This window comes from Vulpes lagopus, chromosome 17, assembly GCF_018345385.1.
Source record: "Vulpes lagopus strain Blue_001 chromosome 17, ASM1834538v1, whole genome shotgun sequence".
NCBI classification, from domain to species: Eukaryota; Metazoa; Chordata; class Mammalia; order Carnivora; family Canidae; genus Vulpes; species Vulpes lagopus.
Window position 1 is genome coordinate 40,150,310 of NC_054840.1, and position 17,061 is coordinate 40,167,370.

Below are 17,061 nucleotides of genomic sequence, written 5' to 3' on the forward strand. Positions count from 1 at the left end.
TCTGCATCCTGCGCTTTGATCCTGCTTGTCCTGATCTGCATCATGTCTTCTGCATAGAGGTCATCACTTTCTAACAAACTATATGGTTTACTTATTCCCTGTGTCGACTTTCCGAGTTCTCATGGCTGCTGCTAGAATTTAGGTGCCTTGAGGATGGGGACCGTGTCTCTTTTCTTTACTTCTCAATCCCGAGCATATATGACAGCTCGTGGCATACAATAGGCAAACAAAGCACCTTGGATGCATTGAAGAATAACACACAGATACACAAATGTAACTGGAAGAACAGCTCTATTTTAACTGGGGTACCTCACGAGAGTCACACCAAGCCAAGGTTGACTTGGAGGATGAAGGAGGGGAGAGAAGGTGGGGTTCTAAACAGCCTGTTTGAGGCTGGGGCACAGAGCTTGCAAGGTGAGGTATGAACAACCGTAAATTGGCTCACGCTACTTTCCAGGAAGGCTTTGGGGGTCTGATGGGAAGGGTTTTATCTTCTCTGTCTTCCAGCCCCATGAATTCAACCTAGAGTCTGAAGAGAGTAACTTTCCAAGATTTTAGTTAGGGTAGCAGCAGAGAATTAATACTTTATTGTACCTTTTGTGCCTCATAGTTTTTACCTGCAGACTGAATTTGATGGGGCAATTGTAGGTTTTGCATGTATTGCCAGGGCCTGATATAGAGCCTGGTGATGATCACTCCACAAACATTTATTATGTTGTATAAACTAGAATTTTTTTTAATTGAAATCAGAATCTTTGAACATGTGTGATACTCCTTTGAAACTGCATTCTGACATGATTTATGAGCCAGACAGGAAGCCATTTGCTTTACTTTAGAATTACACATATTTTTTAGACTAAAAAAACATATTTTTGTGTTGATTGATTATTGACCTTATTAACTTGGTCTGGCATCTGTTGTCAATAATTTGAACTTCACTAGCACTTTTGGCACTTTCTAACTGCAAGATATTCTAAAAATTAATCCAGTCTTGAAGAAATGACCTTTCACACCACTCAGACTATTGAAAACAATGTGTCACTGGGCTCAGCAAAACCACTGGAGTAGAGGGGTTCCCGAGATAACCTAAACAAAGGAGATGCTATCTGAATGGGATGTGGCCTCCCTACTTTCAAAGTATAATGCTAAATGCAAAATAAAAACACCGGCTCACTTGTTCAACCCTTCTCTGACATTATTTGGAAGTCACAGGTCCTATGGGGTGTTCAATAAAACATGCCTTTCATTCTGCAGCATGTGATAGCTAAAAGTAAATCATGGTACCAAGATCCACCACTTAGTAAAATAAATAGGATTCAGATATTCGCCAACAGCCTCCGTCCTCTTCATCATGTGGACTGTAACAACCCCCTGATTTGAACGTTCAGACTTCTCCACCCAGTCACCTGCCAGGGTACATGAGAATGCTAGTCACTTCTGCCTCAAACTTGAGTCATCATCACCTTGAACATGCATACTTACAGACGACTTCAAACCACAATTCTCATGCCTTCAAATACATAGCTTTGATATCTCTACCGCTGCATTACATTTTCTGATTAAACTTTAAAAAAGACTTTTACTGCAAGGCCCCATCCTGTCATTCTGAGCTTCTACTCTTCTACTCCCATGTTAATTAGTGGATGACAGAATTAGGTCCAAGTGGAACTTGTGTAACAGGGAAGTACATAAACTGCCAGAATGCTTGTCCACATTTATAGATCTATTAATAGGTTCAAGGTGCTCATGTATTTAGTCAAAATGGTCAATCATAAAAGGAAACCTATGAAACACTGCTGGAATCACTAGACTTCAATTCAGTCAAGATTTTGTGCCCATATTCACTATAGCTGCCTTTATATGGTGTGTGACAATGTCTCTAAATGTGATGAGATTGAGTCTCCCCATCTTTAGGGTGTAGATGGTATCACAGCCCTGTTGTGGAGACTAAATAAGAGGATGCATGTAAAACAGATTACTTCTGCGTGCTCAGTAAATGGTAGCTACTAATTTTATAAGAAAGCTTTGCTTTAACAGCTAGTCATTACATACCTATGTGTGAATTGAGCTTGTAAGATGCTCACAGATGAGTTGATAAGTTAACTGATTTTTCATTTTATATTGACATTTCTAGTTTCCCTGATGCTCAGCTATGAGGATACAGATTTTAAAAAAAATATTTGATACAATGTTTTCAACTCGAATTACAGGGGTCTTAGATAGTTATGAAAAAAAAAAAGCCAAATGAATAATAAGTGAGTTTAAGGTTGTTTTTTTTTTTAAAAAGGTAGAACTGTATTGTTTTACTATCTATGTGTTGCAAAAGTTCTAGGAGACTGGTAAAAGCTAAAATCATAGCTTTTATAAGTGAATTTGAATATAAAATACTCCTTATTTCTTAATGTGGCCTCTTGGACCTAGAAGTAGAGCCAGATATAAGGATAAATGGACTATAATCCACTTGTGTGCTTCCAAAGAATTCAAAATCATGTATATCCTACCACAATCAGTATCTCATGGTCAGAGAGAGTCAATACAGATGGAAAGAAAAATTCTTCCTTTCAAGAAAAGGATGCTTTTGAGAGAGGAAAAAAAAAAATCTATACCTACAGAATTCTATACCTACAGAATTAAAATCATACAGTTTCCATTTCGTCTTGTAATAAAATAAATTCTTAAAAATCTAATAAATTAAAAACCAGTTTTAGATATTCCGTCACATATCCTTTCACATTTCCTTAAGGGAGGTAGAAAGGACTAGTGCTTTTAAAGAAAGGTGATCCTGGATCTAGGAAACAGTAGAGTTCTAGGGTTAGCCTCTGTGTATGTTACCTGCACTCAGTGACCTTAGGGCCCATCCTTCTGAAGCCCCACCCACCTCCATTCTCCATCCAAATCGATGCACTGCCTGAACCGGGTCCACACCGAACCACAATGCGGGAACAGACCATGCTTCTCCATGGAATGTTTTATTTACCACTCTGTTTTATTCACATATTCTATAGCTTGCCATCACAAGAAGGTAAAAGCTACAAAGCCACTGATGAACAAGAGTTGTCTGAAGAAAGTTACTCATGTTCTATTGCTGAGGCAATAACTCAATAATTGAAATGCACTGAGACTTTTCAGTTTTTGCTTCACTTGCATCCGTGTCACCTAAAATAAGCATCTCAGGGTGACTGTGCTGTACCATACTAGCTAACCTTGGCTCCTACCTGTCTGCAGACATTTCTGGGGGGCCACAGGGATGGCTAGGGGCTGCTGATAAAAGATAAAACAGTGATGCCCTTAAATAGCTTTTAGTTGAGTTGGAAAGATTCTTGGATGCACAGTAACAATAAATTGGTGACAGAGATGGAAGGGTCTGGTTGTTATAGGAGCCCATGATGGGTCCAGTGGCTCAAGAAGGGTTCCTGGCAGAGGTCTCGTGTATGAATGCAGCAAGTATGAAATTAGTCATCAGCTAAACGGGTGCTTTTGGGGTTGTGGGTTCTTCGTTCCAGGAGCAAAACACACAGAGATTAAAGTAAGTTTAAAATAGCTTAAAACAAGACAGTCCTCCAATCCATATATTAATTCTAGTGGGTTGATCAAATATAGTCTGCACCCCAAAATTAGCATGTAAACAACATTTATACCTTTCTTGAAAAAAAATTCAGGTTTTAGCTGTGATTATGGGAGTCACATACATAGCTGTGACTATGGGAGTAAGTGCACCCTTTAAAGAAACAATTACAGGCACATTTCATAATCACACTTGACCAAGTGTAACTACTCCTAAACTAATCTCACGTATCTTCACAAGAGTTCTGTATACTTGATTATGCAATACTTTGTTCCTTTATATGATAAAGCCCAAAGAATATTTTCGTGCTTTTTTTTTTTTGGAGAAAAATTTTCGTTTCAGTTGCACTTAGAAACTCGGAATGTATGTCGTATTTATACCACCTATAGAGACAGAAATAGTAACTAGACACACATTCCCAAAGATAAGTATAGACAAAGTAGATATGGTGTGAGTGATTCCAAGACATTCCTCAAGAAAATATCTACAATTCAGTGTTACTTGATAATCGTATTTTATTATTCATTTTCCTCACTCCCAGCCCCGGAGGCATCTCTCCTAAGCCATGGGGCAAGCCTGCAAAAGGTAGGAGGGAACACCACGCTGGCTCACAGCCCTGCTTCCCACCTGTTCCTTGGAGCCCAGGGCCCGACGCAGCAGGGATGCCCGTCCCGCACGTACCTGGCTGAAGCTCTGGCCCGCACCTGCACCTCGGGCTTGCGCGCCGCGGGCCGGGAGCTGCGAAGGGGCTGTCTCACTCAGGGCCAGGGTCTGGTTGCTATGGTAGCTGGCCGGATACTGGAAGGACCCTTCAGGTTTGGAATTGAGCTGAAGTGCACTCTGGGAGAGCAGGCTGGGCCCTGCATTGAAAGTCATTTAGAGCAGTAAGTGACAGCCTCAGTGAAGCAGAAATGACATGTATTATTTATTGAGAGTAGCCTAGAATTATCACACACACATGATTCCAGCCATCTATGCTTTGAATTCTGAGAACTAAAATGACCATATAATTTGACTCCAGCTCTTAAATGAGATTTTTTTTTTTTTTTGGCGGTTTAAAAGTTCTCAAAAAGAGTAGATTTTTTTCAAATGATCTCATCCTGACCTACATAGAGACATTTCTTTTGAGACAAATTAGTTAATCACGTAGTTATTTTTGGATTACACAATATAAGAAACATTTGAAATAATTGAAAAGCCTACCTTTTGGTTCATGTTAATTGTGCTAATATGATTATATCTCCTACTTAATTATCAGGATGCTAAAGCACTTGAAACCTTCCAATCAGTGGCAAACTGTATCGTGTAGTGGTGTAATACCTCCATGCCTGAAGGGCAGGCAGTGTTTAAAATATTAATAGGTCTTCAAACAAGTAGAATTTACCCTGATCTCCCATGATATCTGATGGCTGGTTATCTTTGCCATCAGAGCAGTGCACAGTAGGAGAACAATGAGAAGATACAGTGTGAAAATTGGTGCTGCTGAGGTGGCTGATATTACAAGTGATGGAGAAATGAGGATCAGTCTCTGGCTTTATTATTTTATTATACTTTGTATAAGAAACTGTGATTTCTTTCTATTCTGTTTTGATGGGATCCTCGCAAGAGTTTGTCCATTGTCTTTTTAAGCAAACTTCTTTAATCTTATTTCCTACTCACTTTGGGAGTTGAAAGAAGTAGGAAGAGTGTAAATGCACTTGTTATTTTCCATTGTGTGTGCTTGAGAGCCGTTTGGCGTAAGCAGAGGCAGCTGGGAGGGAAAGATTTGGGAACCCAAGCTTTCTCATGCTCTCTTAACTGTAGCACAAAGTCACTTTTTTTTGAAAGAGCATAATTATATACATATAGATTATGGTATAATCATTATCCCATCCTTAATCTCCTTCTTTGGCTGTTTTAGAAAATACTATCATTTCTAATAAATGTGGGCAAATTTCAAGTTCCTCACTTCTTTCTTTTCAAGACTATAATGTGGCTTTCTTTCAGATGAGACCACAGATTCAACATGCAATAGGCCTTTTCTTTTTGGCATAAAAATAATGTCTTCCTTAAAAAGCATTGGTTCCTATAATGCTTGCCATTTAAGAATTTCCCCCATCTCTCCTTTAGTTCCCTGGTGAGACTTCTGAACAATGCAAATGCACCTTCTTATCCCTGGATATTGAATAATAAGCCAATTAACTAATATAGGTAAGACTGGGTATTTAAAATCTGGAAAAAAGTCAAACAAGGATATAAAATGTTCCCATCCAGTCCAAATTTCATCATGAAAGGCATAACAAAAGTACAATTGTAATCCTGTTTCTTGTAATTTAGAAAAACAGAGTCTCAAGCAAACAGTATATACCAGATGGTGAAGTTTGCAATAGCCTACAAAAAACCGTTTAATCCATACTGATGGTATTATTGGCCTAATCACCCGAAATACGATGTCTCTATGGGGAGTGCAGTCAAAGTTTCATTGTGGATGCCAGGAACACATTGTCCCCACTGCTACTGTGGAAATTTCAAGGCACAGAGACAGAGTCAAGAGGCCCAGGCAAGGGGCAGACTGAGATATGCAAGTACCTGTGGAAGAAGAGGAGCCGGGGGGATGGGGGCAGGGGCAGACTGACACCGACTGCAAAGAGGAGGAAGAAGAGGGAGGTACTGGGGGAGCAGTAACAAACTGTGGCCAGAAGTTTTCCCCTTGGTGACCCCCTTCCTCAATGGAAGACAGTGAGCTTTGTATGGTGAAAGAGTAAAGGCCTTTTAAAGTCAAAGGTCACCGTGTACCTGACAATGGGCAGCTTCCCACTGAGACCTCTTTTGGCTCCTTTCTACCCAGAGGTAATGACTTTCCCTGGCCATGCCCCCTCCTCCATGAGAGTGCACCCCCCAGGGCAGTGAAAGTTGAAACATACAACAGGGCACAGACCTTTGGAAATGGCCGTAAAATGAAATTAAATCCAGTAAAATCTTTCATTTCATGTAAATATTTGGACGTAATCTATAAAGCAAGAGAACCATGTGTCCTGGTTATCTGTGTTTTAAGAAGACCTGCATGACTTTGCTCTGATGAACTTTCTTGCCTCAGTCGTTAGCAAGCCAAACAATTTTGTAAATTCTGAGTAGCTTCCTAGAATTATCACCAGAAACCTACAAGTGCTTTCCATGCAGGATCTTCAGGTAGCAATATAAAGTCCCTTTTCAAAGGAATTTCAATTAAAAATGTGATTTATGTGTTCCTGAAATATACAACATGAAATAATCAGATCTGCTCATCTTTTATGGAACCAGTCATGTATTTGATCAATACTCAACGAAAACAAACTGAGATTCTCTATCGCATTACTTTGTTCACACATCTCAAGCATGAAACCTAGATGCACTCTGACAAAGGTAATTGCAACAATGAGCAATGTATCATAATATTACAGCACTGACACATCACCTGGCAAGGGCGAAACAGTCCGGACAATAGCATGCCTTTAGAATGATTTCCATTGCTTACTAGCTTTCAAATGAATAGCATTTATTCATCCCAATTTTAGAGAGCAAAGCTATATGAGAACATGAAAAAGGTTCAAAAATTATAGGATAATCCTTAATTACTTTATAATGGAAATAAAATTTACATATAACCAACTCTTGACTAGATTATTAACATTACTGTGCATTGAGGTAGAAAATACAAATTTTCCAGAGGTTTCAAAAGCATTTATAGTCTTGGGCTTTAACTTATGATCATTTTTTTCCTTCAGAACTTTTGACTTTCCATCAAGTTTTGGCTAGAGACTTGGGCTAGAGGTTATATTAGACCACAGTCGTGAGGATATGAAGCATATCTGCTGGGGGATGAGGATGATGTAAAAGGATTTCTTAGGCTGGGAAGGGAAGACACTGAGCTTTAAAATCCCACCTAGGGAAATGGAATATTGTCTTTAGTGCAATTAATTCTTCCAGAAGAAACCTGAACTATAAGCAAGAGTGGATCACCATGTCCTATCAGGTCACAGAAAGCAAGTTACCCTCTGGTGTGTATGCTACCAGGGTGATGACTGTGCCTTCTTTGCCCATTCTGGACCTTCCCCATTATGGGATAGTCTGCAAAGCTGAGCCCAGGGATCTACAATAGGATTCGGTCCAAGGGGGTTTAAGGAAGGTACTGGAGGAGTACTGGTACCTGTAAGTCTAAGGAAACTAGAGTTGAGGGGCATACAACCTGCCATTGGTCCCAGAAGGATACCTGAAGCAAGGTATCTTGAGTGTAATACCAGCATCTCATTAATATCTCAGTGTATCTTCAAACTCATCAATTGACTAGAGACCACATAGCAACCTGTGAAAATAATTGTCCTTGAGTCTTTTTCATGATTTCTCAGAGGTGCATAAAGAGGTGTAGAGAGGCTGAGTGGTTGGAAAATGAAGATGAGACACAGATCCTCCTCTTCTATACCAGGAGTAGATCCTATTTGTCATCCAAGCAGTATTAAGTCCTAGACACAGACTGATACCTTAAAGTTGAAAAATCCTCCCCTAATGAGAAGCTAATTTATTTGCAGGAGAATTCTTTATGCCTCAGACTGGGGTGCTTCTCCCATGAACCTCTCCTTAGAGACTCTCACTATTGGCTGGGGAGGCTTGGTGTTTGCCATCAATGGGACAGAGATAGCCTCAGGTGGTGGAGACTTTGAAAGGCTAATTTTCTACATAAGATTTCAGACTCACTTACAGGTCGTATTAATGTATACATCAAAATAGATCGTCTGTTTCTTATTAACTGAGCTAGAAATTCTAGAGTTTTCATGATGGTACCCACTTATTCTGTTTGCACCAGTTTCAAGAGATTTCTTCTGGAATTGCCAATTCTTGCATGCTTTCGCTAAATATCAGTCCCAGAAAACAGTAAACCTTAATTCAACCACATACTTTGCAATAATTCAGAAAAGGACAGAGGCCTACCGTGTGGCATTCCTAAGTCATTCTGTAGGTTACAAGCACGCCGAAAGGGTGAGGTGGGGTGGGGGGCAATAATCCAGGACCATGTTTACAAAAGCAGACATGATGAGGTCGGTGACATGCAGGCAATCCCAGGGAACTTTTAGTGCATACTTTCTAAGTTCCAGGGACTGTCCAAAGTAGCTGACATCCGCTAACTCATGACATCTTCCCAAAGACCCAGTGAGGGAGGTACCATCATCCTCCCTATGTCAGTGGGACTGAGGATGGCACCAACGGAGACTACACAGTGGGCTGCGTGCGAGGCGCCGGACTTCAGAGCGTGTGTTCTTAACCACACTCGGTTACTCTGTCTCTACGAATTTTAATCTCAGCAAATGTGAGCACCTAATGAGATAATGGATGTGAAAGTGCTTGGGAAAATATAAACTGCTTTACAAATGTCAGTTTTTAGTATTAGTATCTAATTATCTAATTACATAGCCACATGGTCTTATCATAATAAAACCTTGATTGGGATTTGTTTGTCCTGAAAACCTTATTACAGTAAGGTCCCATATATCACTTAATGTTTTCTTTCAACACCTTGTGAGCTTTCATTTTACAAATGAGACACATTCAAGGCATAGATCATTAAAATGGTCTGCTTGAAATGAAAAACAAAACCAAACAAAATCTAGTTATCAGAGCCAGGAGATGAGAAAGCAAAAGTTCTCTCTGTCCCTTCAGGCTGAAATTCCTTTCTCTGTCAATGTCAAAATTCATTCTTAAAGAGCTGTTTAAATCTCACCTCCTCTGTGCAGCCTGCCTTGATGCCTGAACATTCACCTTATACTCACCATGCTGCTTTAAATCCTCTGAGCAGACCAGACTCCAAGGCATTTTAATTATTTAACAGAGATTTGTACAGTATTACCCAGCAACAGTTTCTGCAGAGGGAGGGTAATAGGATGGAAGCAGAATTCTGAACATGTACAATGAAGGCGGCAGGACTCTATTTGGACACTGGAGAGACTAGGACCAGGGATTTCCTGTAGTGCAGGGAAAGGAAATCCACAGTAATTGAGGAAATCTGAACTGGTGGCCACTTTAGGAAGAGGGGAAAAGGTGCACAGTTAAGAGACATTTTATTTTTTTATTTTTATTTTTTTTGTTAAGAGACATTTTAAAAGAAAAGCTAATGGAGACTTAGTGACTAAATGGGCAGGAGTGGTCAGCCCAAATGACTCTACTGTCTGCTGACTGCAAGCACTGCAGTGGGAGCTGGGGAAGTTCCCACAGTGCAGGATAAGTCCCCCAGAATACCTAGCACACAGTATCCCACTGTCATAATCAGGCATATGCCTTCCTTTCCTACAAGTTTTAAAGTGATTTATTGTGAGTGATTTACTATCTGGTCCACTTTGGTTGAGCACTTGTTGTAGAAAACAACAAATATTCACAAATGAGCATGGGAAAGCTGGAACTCCCAGTGATGTGGCATTCCCAAGAAGAAAACCTGGTGTGTACTGTGCCCTTGACATTTTGGGGAAGGATGGGCTTCATTTTTAAATTACAGAGTTGGAGGACATGGTGGGGATTTAAGTAGTTAGAAAGGGCTTGATTTTAATACTGGCTCAAGCATCACCTGACGAACTTAATCTTCCTAGGTCTTACATAAGTTCCAAGATCAAAGTTTGATTCTACGTAAGTGAAATGTGAAGACAGAGGTAGCTACTAAAGTCACCAATAGTGGGAGCTGAAGCTGCAAGAATAAGATAGGGATTCTAAGGGGTAATTAAGTTATCGATTTAATTCCAAAGGATTACCATTAAAGAAAAAAGCGCTCCTAACAAGAATGCACTAAAAAAAAACTATCAGAATTAAGCAGTGCCTCAGGTACTCCATGAATTCTGGATTATCAAAGGAATAATAAACACACAAGCTGAGATAGACACTTTGAGGACTGGACACTTGACTGGCAGCTTTGTTTAGATTTACATTTGTCAGGGAATTTAGAAATATTTACTCTCAGGTTACATTGATTCTGTCAAATGATATAGAAACTTATCTTTATGTAGACCATGAAAAATACTCTAGTAATTCTTAAAGCAACATCAAATAAACAGGAAATCTTTTTTATCGAAAATAATGCATTAGAATAAAGGAAGTAGTTGGTGGAAATTATATATACATATATAAACGGGCTGTTAAAGATCACAAAATCAATGAGAAAGGTTGTTTATTACTTGTAAGATTACCAAATTGATTTTAATAAGCTCAAAGCACTTTAGTTATATATAACTGCAGGAGTAAAAATATGAACTTTTGTTTACATATTTATTTACTTATTTGAGAGAGAGACAGGAAGTGGGGGAATGGGTAGAAGGGAAGAATCTTCAAGCAGACTCCCCACTGAGCATGGAGCTCAACATGGGGCTCAATATCACAATCCATATGGTCAGGATCTGAGCCGAAACCAAGAGTTAGTTACTTAACCCACTGAGCCACCAAGCTGCCCCTTAAATTTCTTTTAAACTGAACTACTACCTATGTTCATTTACAGTGTCCATTTCTTCTTAATAGTTTCTGGATAAATTTGTTAGTTCAAACCTACTTGAAATAAGAATTTGCTAGCAGTGTTAAACTGGTTATTTTCTTCTAATATTCATTAGTAAATTTAAAAGCTCATAAGTAGGCATTTCACTGAGGAATTTTGCTAAAAATAGTGGCTAAGTCCATCCACCATTCCTAATATTAACTGAAGGAAAAAGCTCAAGAGGATTGTTATGCAAGGCAGCTCTGAGTGATGTGGTTGTTCTATGGGCAGGTGTGTTTCTATACTTCATTTCTAAGTCTCTCTGCAGAATATCAATTTTGTCTGGTCACCTGCTTTCAATGTGTAATGCTTCAAGTGAAAATTAAAACTCTAGTGGTCCCAGGATTAGAGAAGTACCATTTAGTTTTTAAACTGATTTAGATTCAACCAATGCTACTGGCTTAATTACTAGGCTTTTTCAAGTTTGACTATAGTATATGGACACATAGAAGGTCGTTATAGCATTCACACTATGCAATAACTCAGTTTCTTTATGGCTGTATACAATAAAGGGAAATGAACAAAATGACATTTATCACAAAATGAACTTCAAATATATAACTTTAGTGTAAAATGTGTAGCTTAAGAATTTTATTATGCATGGGACTTTACAAGATGTTATAATCACAGAACAGTATTTTTTATATACCCCATTACAATTTCCAACTATTTGCTTGTAAAGTTTTATCTTCAGATTATTTACCATTTAAAAAATTAATGTAGCACAGAGAGGACAAACACTATGCATACTTCTTCATAAATTAATTGTCTAAAGGTAATAGATTCATACTTCTTAATATCAATAATTTTGAAAAGAAATAGAAAATAAATACAAACCAGTTTAGAAGAAAACAAAATTTAAAAACTAAATCCTGGAAACACTAATTTATTAAAGGATTATACTAACTTAAAGAACCAACATTTCATTTGCCACAGATCACAGACTTTTCCTTAGAAATCTGCATGGCTTGCCTGCACATTTTGTTCAGGTCTCTGACCCAGTATCTTCTCACATGGAGGTCTTCCTGGCACCTTTGATTATCCTCTCAAAACTAGAGTTTTCATAGCTCTTTAATGCTTTTAAAAAATCACTGAGGACTAAAGAGAGCTTTTATTTATATGGGTGATATAGAATGCTAATACTGTTTTAAAACTGAAAAATGTTTAAAAACAGTTGGCAATGATGCCATCACGCAGCTTCTGGAAAGCTCCGCTGACTTTTTGCTCCTGTGAGACTTTCTTACTCTCATGTGTGAGGATTAACATGAAAAGGCAAGTAACGTCATAGGATTATTGTGAAAATTGATGCCTTTGCGAGCCCCCTGAAAGGGCTCAGGACCCTCCAGGATTCCCAAGTACACTTTGAGAACTCTCTTCTACTCCACCTCGTACTTTGTCGATGCTTATAGCAATTATTTACTTAATCTTGCATTCAGATTTCTTGATTTCAGCCTTTTCGGACTAGCATGTAAATTCCACAAGGGCAGGACTCTCTGTGCTGCCTTTAATAGGTATTTAACACATATATTTAATAAATGAATGACTATAATGCCCACCAGTGTCTGTAGCGATGCAATCAAAACCCAGCATATTAAGAGTAGATTATATCAGTTGCTGTTGAAATGACTTGTTTGATCATGGGTAGTTCTAATGTTTCCACTTCTGGGGGAATCCCAGAAGACGTCTCCACAAGGTATTACTAGAATGCCCTTCCTTCCACTATCCCCTGAGGAAAAGTGTGCTTGCTCTGACTTTCAGCCTCACTACTTTTTCTCACATTCATGAGAGTTCTGATACCTTCCTCACTTTCACCAGCTAAATCCTTTTTGTCTTGGGCACCTGTGTTGCCCTGACAATTTCAAAACCCACTTATATTTTTATTAAACATTCACATGATGCCAGGACACCCTACTAACACAGTTGAGGATGATGGGGTTTTTATTTTGTTTTGTTTTATGTAAGTAAGCTCCACACATGGTGCAGAGCCCAATGCAGAACTTGAACTTACAACTCTGAGATCAAGACCTGAGCTGAAATCAAGAGTTGGACACTTTACTGACTGAGCCACTAAAGTGTCCTGAGAATGATGTTTTTAATGAGAAATTAGCATCATTGTTTCCCTTGCTTCAGGGATGGAGAAGGAACACTTGGTATTTTATCCTTTTGTCCATCCCTTCATTTCCTATGTTTGCTTCTTTGGAAAAGATACAACCTGCCTTTTAAACATCTATGTGATAGAAGGAAATCAAAGAAAAAGAAATTGAACATTAGTTGTAAACCAGGTAGATGTAGCATCTGGAATGAAAATCAATCATAACTTCTAGGAGGATATTACTATGTTCCTTGTGCCACCTGGGTGATTTCCCTTGACTTTTGCTCACATCTTCCATTACTGCTACTGTTAACTTCCTATTGGCCCTAGAACACCAAAGGTAGTGGAGGAAGTGAGAGTGAATGAATTTTGAAAGGAAACAAATGCATGCATGTTGTATCTAAAGACAACTTTAGACTTGGAATCATGACAAACTTCTGGAAAGGAGATTGTCTCATTTGCATTTCAAAAACCAAAGGCATATGATGAAGTGATTTCACAGGAAATGAGCAATCCAAGGATGAACTCAACTGACTTGAATACATGCATTTCCAGGAAAAGACTTGGGGTCTCCAGAGTCCAGGTGACAGTCCTCAACTGCTGGTAGAATGGGGCGGGGGGAGCATCAGGACTTAAGTCCAAGTCTTTTGATTCCAGAGGTCAGATGACCTACCTTGTATCCCTACCCAGAGGCTCTCTGTTGGGTCTAACTATGGACTAGTTTCCAGAATAACAGAAAAGAAAACAGACCAGTACCATTTCCCTGAGCACATCAACATTGAGGCCACATGATCAATATATTTATCATTTTGATTATTTTAATTATTATAAAAACCTTACATTCCTAAGCCACTTCTGTATCCTTGGTGCCATGCTTACTAGGAATTATGAAAACATTCGCATCATAGGGATGTCTCTCACCTTTCTTATTATTACTGCATAAAAATATATGAGTTCTATTTTACAGCATCTTAATAACTTGATCCCTCAACAATTTTCTTACTATATAACAAGTATAATCACAGCAATTAAATAAAAGTGACAGTGTTAATCAACAGTAAATAATATACTCACCTCTGTCCTGCTACGTATGATTATTCTATCTGGATTCTATCTGCTCAGAACAGTAACTTTTAAGACTGATTCTTGATTTTTTGAATACTTTCTGATTTGAAAATTCAGAGTAACATTCTTTTTTTCTTTTACCATAACATTCAGAATATATTAAGCTCCTAAGTTTTTTTTTTTTTTTTCCTCCTGAATGCTGGGATTTTCTAGAACACAGTGGAATTTCAATTTGTCAATATTCTACAGATAGATGTAATTACTATTTCAGATATTTAAACAAATTAACATTGTCTATAAACATGTAAGTCATTTTCTCCCAAATTGTCTGCTCTATTTTTTATTTTGACTGGCAAATATTTTTGTTAATTTTTGGAATAAGATTTAATAACTCTTATTTCTGAGTTTATAACTCTAAAGATGCATGGATTAAATATAAGGTACTCAGTCCATGGCAGTTCAGGTAAAACTGTACATTATGTGAGAAGCTAATGGCCCCGAGCTTCTATCAGCAACTTCTTTTTTTTTTCCCCCAGTAAAGCCATATTAATTCTCCCAGGGACTCTGTGACACATATTTGTTAGAATCGAAATTACACAGCCAGATGTCATGGGATAGTGGTAGGGTAGCAAAGGTTGTACACATGATTTACATACTGTTTAGGATAGCACTTTTTAAAAAATGCGAAGTGTTAGAGAACACTGATAAGTATATGACACTATAGTCAGAATAGGGGAGCAACTATTGCTTGCCTTAGGGTCAAGAGGATGGATTTACTAAGATTCAAATTTATTTTAATCAGACCTTGGAAGGAAAAATAACAAAAGCTTTTAAACACAGCAAATTAAATACTGTGTGCTTGGGCATTGAGATTGGTTGCCATTTGGGGACATTTTCAAGCTGGTTTTAGACTGTATATAGTGTTGTTTTGAGCCAGGACTACGAGACTGGCTCTCAAGGGCAGCGTGTCAGGTCCAATTTAACGTTAGCTATTTCATGTCTGTTCCCGTAAGGAATCCAATGAGTAATCACAAAAACAAGGGACTATCAAAATCAGATCGGCTTGCACTAATTATATCAAATGTGTCAAAAAGTCGCTACAGATCTATATGTTAGTTTACAAAACAAGAACATAAACCTGGCATGCTATTCTACGACTTAATGGGATGTTGTGCTGATTATTTTCTTTGCTCCCCACAGTCATTCTCTGACCTTTTCTCCTTATAGACTGTCTCATGGGGGTCCCTTGCTCTTTGGTCTATGATTGGATTTGGCCAATAGTAGGCGTGAGGACATCAGAAGGCAGGAAGAAATAGGTTAGGTTATTTATTCTTTTTCTCCTGCCTGCCTCTTGACTCTGCCGGTACTATTCCCTGGACTTTTCCTATAGGACCGATGGGATGGTGGTTAAGGGCTTCCCTCTGTTGCTGCTACCTGAGTATCTCAGGAGACATTTGTTTATTCCCTCAATCGTGCCCACTCCTTTGTAAATAGTCCAAGAATTAAGTTCTCTTTAGTGTAACTCTTTTTGAGTAGAATCTCTTTCCCAGCTGGATCCTGATACAAATACAAAAGGAATTGAGACTTTTATTTTATGACCCCTTAAACAATTAAAATTCTCCACAATTGATCTCTAAAATGATGGTTATCCACTCAGTATCTTTAAATTAATTCCTAAATCTTACTCAATTAGTTCAGTCTCAAAATGACTGAACATTTTAAGAATAAATGTATTGCAAGGATAACAATATTCCTCATTTCACTGTGGTTTAGATCCTTTGACATAAAACTTTCGGGTGGTGATTTTATCATCTGTTTTTGTTTGTTTGATTGTTTGTTTTGCTTTGCTATTTTTCCTATCTCAAAGAAGGAAGTGGGGGCATGCAAGAAAAAACAATTAAAATCCTATGAGTCTTCAAAAAGACAATCCAGAACATGATAACATGAAGTAACTACTCTTTCTGAAAGAAAAAATTCAGCAGTTCCCAAATACATTAAAAAACAAAAACAAACAAACCCTATTGGAGTATTTAATCTTCCTGTAACAAAGATACATCTTTTGTAGATAATTTTTGAACATGAATTATAGGAAAACTAAAGTGAACGCTAAAAATTCACTCCATTTCTCCCATGTGTAGCAGAGTGTCTCATTTAGGAAAGCTCAGGACTGTTGGGTGATTTAAAGTTATTTAAAAGTTCATAGATTTATTCCTTCTATCACTTTATCTCTTCTACTATTTTGTTTTGTATTACTTTATCTCCATATTACTTTTATTATTCCCATCTTCCTAGTTTCTTTTGGCTTATTTAGCTCTTTTTAAGATTTCCATAGAATAAGTGCAACATTCCTTTATCTCGTCTTTGTTTATAATAAAGTTAAGATTTTCTCTGGGTGCAGTTTTTCCCCGTACTCCTATGTTTTCATTATAAAATATTGCTACTTTATTTGCTTTTTAAATAGTATGTAATTTTCTGTTTTATTGTTATTTTGATTCAGTAGATCCAAATGTATGTTTATTAATTTTCATGCAAACATATTTTATCTTTTTTTATATTTTATTATTTTATTTACTTTAAATTTTACTGGATTATTACTACAGAATGTGGCTTTTCTACACTTTTTAATTTTTAGGATTCTCTTTACTGACCAAAAGCTGATTCAGTTAAATATTCCCTGGACATATATAACAAATATATATTATCATTCAATGGATTTCACTTCTTAGATATACTTATTACATTGGTTTGTCAATTATTTACTTCAATTTTATGTGCCTTTTTCTTCTAGTATTCTGTATGATACTGAGATATGTGCATTGA

General features: G+C 37.8%; 1 protein-coding gene across 5 annotated transcripts in view; it reads right to left on the minus strand.

Moving 5' to 3' along the window:
* The window catches only part of CTNND2 (catenin delta 2), a 901,977-nt gene that overhangs the window by 415,563 nt on the left and 469,353 nt on the right, over window positions 1–17,061 (minus strand). For all 5 annotated transcript variants that reach the window (XM_041732004.1, XM_041732005.1, XM_041732002.1 and 2 more), the window contains one exon: window positions 4,247–4,425. In XM_041732004.1, coding sequence (XP_041587938.1) covers window positions 4,247–4,425 — 179 coding nt within the window. The remainder of the gene's footprint in view (window positions 1–4,246; window positions 4,426–17,061) is intronic.